Source organism: Otolemur garnettii, unplaced genomic scaffold, assembly GCF_000181295.1.
Source record: "Otolemur garnettii isolate 467f Iridium unplaced genomic scaffold, OtoGar3 scaffold00105, whole genome shotgun sequence".
NCBI classification, from domain to species: domain Eukaryota; kingdom Metazoa; phylum Chordata; class Mammalia; order Primates; family Galagidae; genus Otolemur; species Otolemur garnettii.
This window is the reverse complement of record NW_003852500.1, coordinates 5,281,937-5,291,464: the sequence shown is the minus strand read 5'-3', so window position 1 is coordinate 5,291,464 and position 9,528 is coordinate 5,281,937. Positions and strand designations below refer to the sequence as shown.

The window sequence follows — 9,528 nt, the reverse complement described above, 5'->3', positions numbered from 1 at the left end:
ATCGCTTGAGCCCAAGAGTTTGAGGTTGCTGTGAGCTAGGACACCACAGCACTCTACTGAGGGTGACATGGTAAGACTCTGTCTCAAATAAATAAATAAATAAAATGTATATGCCCTGGAACAATGTAATTCCATTTCTAAAAATCTGTACACAAAAATTCCCACACATTATTAAGGATGTTCACTGTGACATTATGTATAAGAATAAAAAATTGAATAATTTAATGTTAGTCAATGATTAATAAATGATGGTACATGTGGTCATTAGAAAGGATGAAGACGCTCCATGTGTGATATATGTCTAAAACATGTAATCGAGTGAAACAAACCACTGTAAGACACAGAAGGCTACAGCTTTCTAATTTGTTTTAATATTAGGTTAAATAGCATTTTTATTAAAACAAAAACAGGGTATCATACTTTTTAAATATTGGCTAGACCTTCCCACCCCAAGCTGGTAGTAATGGGAAGGGGAACTTAGGAAGATTCAGCATTTCTACTGTTCAATTTTATAAATTTCTACAGGAAAAAAATCTTATTTGGGAAGAGAACAGTGGCTCACGCCTATAATTCTAGCACTCTAGGAGGCTGAGGCAGGAGGATCACTTGTGCTTAGGAGTTCAAGACCAGCCTAAACAAGAACAAGACCCCCAACTCTACTAAAAATAGAAAATGAGCTGGGCACTGTGGTGGGTGCCTAGAGTACCAGTTACTCAGGAGGCTGAGGCAGAAAGATCACCTAAACCTCAGAGTTTGAGGTTGTATGAGTTAGGCCAGGACACTCTAGCCTAGGGCAACAGAGTGAGACTTCATTTGCAAATGTTGCTATTTTTATTTAAACAGAAATATAAAAATTAAATAGAAGTTAATCTAAAAAACCTAAAAAGTATTAATGCTAAGGAAATTAAGAATAAAAAATGAAACAAGTTCCTTATAAGATTTCAAAAAGTGTAATAACAATATCTCATAGAGAAAATATATGATACTGGCATGAGAATCATGAGATTAATAACCAAAGAGATGGCTTTATTTATTTATTTACTTACTTATTTATTTATTGAGATAGGGTCTTGCTCTGTTGCCTAGGCTAGATTGCAATGGTGCAATCATAGGTCACTGCAACCTCCAACTCTCAGGCTCAAGCAATCCTCCTGGCTCAGCCTCCTGAGCAGCTGGGCCTACAGGCACTCATCATCATACCTAGCTTTTTTTTTTATGTAGAGATGATGTCTCACTATTGTTCAGGCTGGTCTTGACGTCCTGGCCTCAAACAATACTCCCACTTTAGGCTCCCAAAGTGCTAGGATTACAGGCATGAGCTTTTTAACAGACTCCAGAGGGATACATACACATACCAAAAGAATGTATAACAAATCAACATTATTCAACCAATTACGATTGATAATGATGATCTGTATATAAAATTAAGTTGATCCTTATCTGAGTCCCAAAAGGGATCAAGTGAAATGTACAAAATGAAACCATAAAAAACTATTCTAGGGCTAGTCATACAAGGTTTAAGTGCTTCAGTGACTATGCTATAAGGGTTTGTTCCAAGAATCTGAAATTAGCCTGAGCTGTTTTGCTAAAATTCCCTCAAGCATGGACTTCTGATCAATGCATGAAACATATTAATCAGCTTCTTACTCTGGAATCATAGCATAAGGAGAGCCATCTGCTCCCGGAGCTTGTCACTTGTCGGCATTGTTGATGGATAACAGTGAGATCAAAGAGGTGAGACCCTGAGAGGGCTCTAATATGAGGCTGGTTATGTAGCAGATTATATGCCTATGAGACAAGCAAAATATACAAGTCCAGCTGAGACCACCCTGATGCCTGGGTGTTCAATGAAAGTGTGTCTAGTCACAGCTTTACCAAATGGAGGACATCCAAAGCTGTATCTGGCCTCTGCAGGGCCGGGGCTGGGTGGCAGCCTGCCCTGATACTGCTATATTGCATCCTTTTCCTAGAATTAATTATAGATTTGAAAGCACTGTCATTTTGGGCCACCTGAGTCTTTATTAGCAATGAAAATCTATTAAACTGCCCCAGTTTGTACAATGATAAAAAATTGCTATGGAAAAAATAATAGTAGTGAAAAGAACCTCCCCTCAAAAAAAATGACTGATGGACCTAAATATATAATCTTTTGGGTGTTTACTCTAATGCTAAAATTTTGGAAATTATAAAATGCAGAATAAATATTTACAACAAAGGATAAATACCCTTGAGAGAGAAACTCTTTAGAGGGAAATTGCATAAATTAGTAAAAAATATATCAACACCATTAGAAAAATAGGCAAAGGACACAAAAAAGCAATTCATAAGAGAAATGTCACCGCCAATACCCCTTATTATATAAAAATACTTATTTAAAAGTATTTCCACTTATAAGTAATCAAGGAAATGCTAGTTACAGATATAAGAAACCACTTTTCAAAATGGCAAAAAAAAAATTTTTTTTATAGATGGTACTCAGTCATCAATAAACTCAGTAAAAGAAGTACTTAGATACACTACTCACAGGCACATAAATAAGAATGACCTTCTGAAAAACTTTGATCTTGATCTTGTCAATCAAGATTCATAAAAATGATTCAATTCTAACATTTATGAACATATCTTACAAAAATAAAAAAAACATAATCTAAGAATTATTTCAAGGCTTTTCAAAGTGGCGTTCTTTATAACATGGACAAAGTTGGCTTGGCACCTGTAACACAGTGGTTACGGCACCAGCCACATACACCAAGGCTGGCAGGTTCAAACCCAGCCCCGGCCCAGCTAGAACAACAATGCCAACTGCAACAAAAAAGAGCTCAGCCTTGTGGCAAGCGCCTGTAGTCCCAGCTACTAGGGAGGCTGAGGCAAGAGAATTGCTTAAGCCCAAGAATTTGAGGTTGCTATGAGCTGTGATGCCATAGTACTCTACTAAGTACAACATAGTGAGACTCTGTCTCAAAAAAAAAAAAAAAAAGACAAAGTATAAAACTGCTTAAATATCAGACAAGAGAATCATAAATTATAAGATGAAATTTAAATCATAAAAATCAAATCTTTGAAAAAAATTTAATAAAACTTACATAAAGTATAACTAAAAACATTTATATATACACATATAATTTCTAAAGAAAGAAATACTTCAAAAGGTTAACAAAGGTTTTTTATAGGTGGTGGACTTCTAGTATGATATGTACTTTTTAATTCTAAATTTTCCACAATGCTTACTACTTTTTATCACAAGAAAAATATAAACATTATTTGAGTAATTTTTCATACACACGAAATCTATTTTTAAGACATGCATGATAAAATTTCTAAGTTTCTCTCTTTTTTCTTTAAGGTCCATATCTTAACAAATCAGTTAAGAGAGAGAAAATAAAATCATCATGAAAGAAGAAACAAAATATTATCCAAAAGTCCTCTATTAGAGTTCCCCAAAGTATTTCACAACTATTATCTTTAACTTGACTATAAATATAAGAAAATAAAAGTACAGAGAAGCCTGTCTGTACTTTACTCAAGACTGTAGCTCTTTACTTACCATCTTCTGCTAAGATCTTGGCTGCATCTTTATCATCTTCCCACTTCCCAGTAACAAAGCAATCTCTGATACTGTTCATAACCTTAAGAAGAAAGTAGGACTTAGTTGACGTGCTCCAATCACTCAACAAAACAACTATTAAAAAATAGCAGCAGGCAACAACTTGCCTTTAAATACTTTTTAAGACGCTTTCATAGATATTCTCATTCCCAGTGGACCTATGGGATAACTTTACCTTTGACATAGGCAGTATAACCATAGAAATAAAACGTTATAACAGCAGATAAGGAAAGTACTATTAGTCTACTGACCTTGTAAGTAAACAAACATTTACTAATTCAATTAACTCTCAAGCTTTAATAAGGTTTGTAAGGCAATGCAGTAAGACACTATTTTATAAAGTTGATCTTGCTTTTTGTTAATCCAAACCTATTTTGTCTGTTTGAAAGCTTAATTCCTACAGAATGAAAGAAAATATATGCAAATCAAGGAACTTATATCTAGACTATATAAATAATCCATAAAACTAAATAACCCAATTAAAAAAAATGGACAAATGATTAAAAAAAAAAAGATTTATTCAAAAAGTAAATGGCCAATAAACCATTTAAAGTCATGGAATTTTTTTTTTTTTTTTTGAGAGATAGTCCCATTCTGTCACCTGAGCTAGAGCGCCATAACCTTAGCCTAACTCACAGCAACCTTAAGTTTCCAAAGGCTCAAGTGATCCTCCTGCCTCAACCTCTGGAGTAGCTGGAACTATAGGCACCTGCCACCACACCTGGCTAATTTTTCTATTTTTAGTACAGGTTGGTCTTAAACTCCTGGCCTTAAGCAATCCCCTTGCCTCCACCTCCCAAAATGCTAGGATTACAGGCGTGAGCCACTACGCCCAGCCTAAAGTCATGGGTTTAAATATAGTTGATGTGCTTCATTTTACTGCACCTGTAATCCTTAGTGGTGCTCATATTTAGCCCATCTGTGGCCCAGGGGAGTCTCTTAACATTGGCCATTTGAAGTCTTATATATAAATATATGTAGGTAAATGTAAACAGTCATAGATAAATGGCCATACAGATAAATGACCAATAAGCACATGAAAAGAAAATGTTCAATATCATTAGCTACCAGGGAAATGCAAGTCAATACCACAATGAGATAACACTTCATACCCCTTAGGATGGCTATGATAAAAGACAAAGAATAACAAGTGTTGATGAAGACCTGGAGAAACTGGAACCCATATACATTGGTCATGGGAAAAGAGAAATAAGAGACTACATGAGAAAAAAAACTAACTTTACTCAGTAATCCTATTACTCTAATATTGTTTTCTATGGAATTAAAGCAAATGAGTAATTATGTGATTTTCTAAGGTTATCATCTTCAGATTATTCAAAAAGGAAATAAATCCCTAGTGGAAAAACGGACACAGATATAAGATGTAGTCCTGCATATGAGTTGGAAATATCTGTATGAATTCTCCTGGCTGTGGTCACTGAGAAGGCCTAGAAACAATGACCAACTCATAGCAACAAGCATTCCTATGCCTACATAGTGAGGTTGAAATACCATTTTCTTCTAAATTAAAAAAAAAAAGAAAAGAGGACTTCTTATGGCTGATTCCAAGTCTGTATCAAAAATGCACATAATGATGATGTGGATATTTTATCCCATCATAGAGCACGGAAGCCATGAAGACTGTCCAGTATCATGTCAAAGGACACAGGAGCCAACATGAAGAGATTCCCACCAGCTACAGATATGACCAATATGAGTAATGTCTCCTTATAACAGCAGAATCAAGCACATGACTTCATAAGATATTAAAAAAAAAAAAAAAAAGACACCTTTGGAGAATCAGTCCAAAAATTGTTTTTTGTTTAGGTGCATGCATCCTAAGGGGTAATTCAGCATTAAAAAAACACAAAAAGACAACTAGATTTTATGTGCCTCCTAATGAAAAAACACTGTCAACTGAAAAAAGTGTTGCCAAAAATAAAAATCAAACCTAAATCCTAACAAACTTTTACATGTTTTGTCCATAGGGTAACTACAACCATATAGCTATTTAAGTTAATCTTAAACTAAAGTCCCAATCAAATTAAAGGTTAGTTCTCCAGTCTCACTAGCCACATTTAAAGTGGTCAATAGTTACAAGCAGCCACAGCTCAGATACAGAACATTTCTGCACGACAGTCTACGTAAATTGCTACTTATCAATTTACAGGAAATACAGAGGAAAGAGCTTAAAAAACTACACACAAGGATAAACTCTACCTATCAAATATAATATTTAGTATCTTTCTTTTTGAGGCAGAGTCTTACTATGTCGCTCTCGGTAGAGTGCAGGGTGTCACAGCTCACAGCAATCTCAAACTCCTGGGCTTAAGTGACTCTCTTGCCTCAGCCTCCCAAGTAGCTGGGATTACAGGCACCTGCCACAACACCTGGCTACTGTTTTTGCTGCAGTTGTCATTGTTTAGCAGGCCTGGGCCAGGTTCGAACCCACCAGCTCCAGTGTATGTGGCTGGCACCCTGACCACTGAGCTATGGGCACTGAGCCTATTATTTAGTATCTTAAAGAAATAGTATCTAACTTAAAAGAAAAGGGAAGGAGGATTGACAATTAAGAAATTTAAAAGGCAGAGTGCGAAAACAATAATCAAAAGCAAGTAAAAGTAAACAGTGGTGTTTAGTGATACAAATGCTGAAGATGAAATTATCAAAAAAAGGAAATGCTCATAAGAGTGTGAATCACTGTTTTTCCATGAGAGGAAAAGGATATAGCTGGGGTGATCACACACAGCACTGCTGGGCAGCAGCAATGTTTCATTTCTTGGTCAGAGTGGTAGTTACATGGGTATCCACAATCTAGCAATTCATCTAGTTAAACAATTTTTTTTATGTAGACTTCTATATCTATATTAAATCTCACCATAAAAAAAGTTGCGTAGGCACAGTGGCTCATGCCTATAATCTCCTCAGAGAACTGAGGTGGAAGGATCACTTTAGCACAGTTCAAGACCAGGCTGGTCAACACAGCAAGACCCCTCTCTGGGAGGCGCCTGTGGCTCAATGGGTAAGGCACCGGCCCCATATACCAAGGGTGGCGGGTTCAAACTCCACCATGGCCAAATTATAACAAAAAAATAGCCGGGCATTGTGGCGGGCCCTTGTTGAGCTGTGAAGCCATAGCACTCTACCAAGGGCAATAAAATAAAACTCTGTCTCTTGGAAAAAAAAAAAAAAAAAAGACCCCTATCTCTAAAAATTCTTTAAATGATCAAATAAAATCTTATCAAGTACATTAAGTGTGGCCTAGTGAATTGAATTACACTAGATAATACAATAATGATTGGGCCTGAGAAATGACATCTAAGTTAAACTAAACAACAAAAAGGAACCACCTTAAGAAGATCAGAAGAACATTCCAGAAAAGAAAATAGAAGGGGAAAAGGTCTAAGATGGGATTAAGATTTGGCAAGTTTACCCCCACCCCCACCCCAGCAATTGAAGCAACGCCAAAAATACACTACTGGGACCTGATCTTGTGAACAGTCAAGAATGCAGTAAGTAAAGCAAGCAGACAGCCCTCAGAATGGGAGAAGATATTTGCAGGTTGTGTCTCCGACAAAGGTTTAATAACCAGAATCCACAGAGAACTCAAACTTATTAGAAGAACAAGTGATCCCATCTCAGGGTGGGCAAGGGACTCGAAGAGAAACTTCTCTGAAGAAGACAGGTGCATGGCCTACAGACATATGAAAAATGCTCATCATCCTTAATCATCAGAGAAATGCAAATCAAAACTACTTTGAGATACCATCTAACTCTAGTAAGATTAGCCCACATCACAAAATCCCAAAATCAGGGATGTTGGCGTGGATGTGGAGAAAAGGGAACACTTCTACACTGCTGGTGGGAATGCAAACTAATACGTTCCTTTTGGAAGGATGTTTGGAGAATACATGGGAATCTAAAAATAGACTTGCCATTCGATCCTACAATTCCTCTACTAGGTATACATCCGGAAGACCAAAAATCACATTATAACAAAGACACTTGTACCAGAATGTTTACTGCAGCACAATTCATAATTGCTAAGTCATGGAAGAAGCCCAAGTGCTCATTGACCCATGAATGGATTAATAAATTGTGGTATGTGTACAACATGGAATATTATGCAGCCTTAAAGAAAGATGGAGACTTTACCTCTTTCATGTTTACATGGATAGAGCTAGAACATATTTTTCTTAGCAAAATATCTCAAGAATGGAAGAAAACGTATCCAATGTACTCAGTCCTACTATGAAACCAGTTTATAGCTTTCACATGAAAGCTATAACCCAATTATAGCCCAAGAAGAAGGGAAAAGAGGAGAGAGAGGGGAGGAGAAGGGGGAAGATGGTTGGGGGGAGGGTAATTGGTGGGACTACACCTATGGTGCATCTTACAAGGGTACATGTGAAATTTACTAAGTGTACAATATAAACGTCTTAACACAATAACTAAGAAAATGCTGTGAAGGCTATGTTAACCAGTTTGATGAAAATATTTCAAATTGTATATAAACCCAGCACATGGTACCCCATGATTACATTAATATACACAGCTATGATTTAAAAACTAAAAAGGACTTGGCAAGTTTGAGAACTAAATGAATTCCAGTGGGACTAGAGAGTGGTGAGGTGGGAGAAGAATATTTATAGATGTTATAGTTTTTTTTTTTTTTTAGTTGGAAGTAATAGAAACTATAAACATAAAGATGTAAAATATTTTAAATGTCTAAAAACTTACATGTGATGCTCCAAAACAAAGATTTGGAGCTATCCATAATAAAAGTTAAACATCTTTCTTTTCTCCGTAAGACACATACATGGTCTAACTAAAATTAAAACACACTGTGTTTTAGACTACATGTAATATCCACTGTAGTGTCTGTGAAAATGACCTGTTACCTTATAAAAGTAAGAAGCCAACATCAGATAAGCAACCCTGAAATCAGATAATCTTTTGCAACAATTCTTCAGTTCTCTCATAAGTCAAACATACTACTCAGCTTTACCTCCTCTAAATCCCAATCATGGGGTGCCTCCACAGGAAATCTGGAGCAGTCCAAAGAGTCGGCCTTATGCTTACATTCTCTATCAGGCTGGTTGACACGAAACAATCCTCCAAGCTCTTCTCCAGATTCACCATCTTCTTCTTCATTATCCTCTGTCACTAAAGAGATCACCATGATGGAAAAGTGGGAACAAAACTACAGCCTTAGATGACTCATCCTCAACCACTTAAGCCAATCTTAGAACTCAGGGGACTGAAGTTTGTGGGTAGGTATGGCCCAAAGCAAGTCAGCCACAGACAGAGCAGGTCAGCCATAGGGGAAGACAGGCCAGGAACCTACTGCTTGACATGTCTGGAGGATTTCTGCTGTCCCATAAGGCTGCAGACAAAAGTTCACTGAGGAGTAAGAATGTTGGGGATTGGAAGAGGAAAGGGACATTTAAAGGCAGAGTTTTAAATTATTATTGAAGACTTTCTTTCTAGGGTCTTTTTTTTTTGCAGTTTTTGGCCAGGGTTGGATTTGAACCCACCACCTCTGGCATATGGGGCTAGTGCCTTACTCATTTGAGCCAGAGGCGCTGGCCTCTTTCTAGAGTCTTGAATCTCTAACCACTAACAGTAAATAAAACCTGAATCAAAACGAGCACCTGATGCTCATTCTAATCTGATGCTCACCACCTAATTGTGTGGCTTTGGTAACTGGGGAACACAACATAAAACTCACCACTTTATATTTATTTTTGCATTATTTTTTCAAAAACAACCTATAGACAAGTTTAATAAAACAAAATCAGAGGAAAAGGGCAAAAGGGACAATGAATGTGTTACACGTCTTATTCTCAGTAAGGAAAAAAAGATTATTTTATACAGAGAAATAATTTTCTGGCAAAAATTCTACAAAAATTTCTCATGGGCTC

At 36.6% G+C, this 9,528-nt stretch overlaps 1 protein-coding gene across 2 annotated transcripts in view; it reads right to left on the bottom strand.

Moving 5' to 3' along the window:
* The window catches only part of BMS1 (BMS1, ribosome biogenesis factor), a 56,315-nt gene that overhangs the window by 26,982 nt on the left and 19,805 nt on the right, over window positions 1–9,528 (bottom strand). For both annotated transcript variants that reach the window (XM_012809458.2, XM_023517178.1), the window contains 2 exons: window positions 8,613–8,770; window positions 3,545–3,626 (listed from right to left, as the gene is read on the bottom strand). In XM_012809458.2, the coding sequence (XP_012664912.1) occupies window positions 3,545–3,626; window positions 8,613–8,770 (240 nt within the window). The remainder of the gene's footprint in view (window positions 1–3,544; window positions 3,627–8,612; window positions 8,771–9,528) is intronic.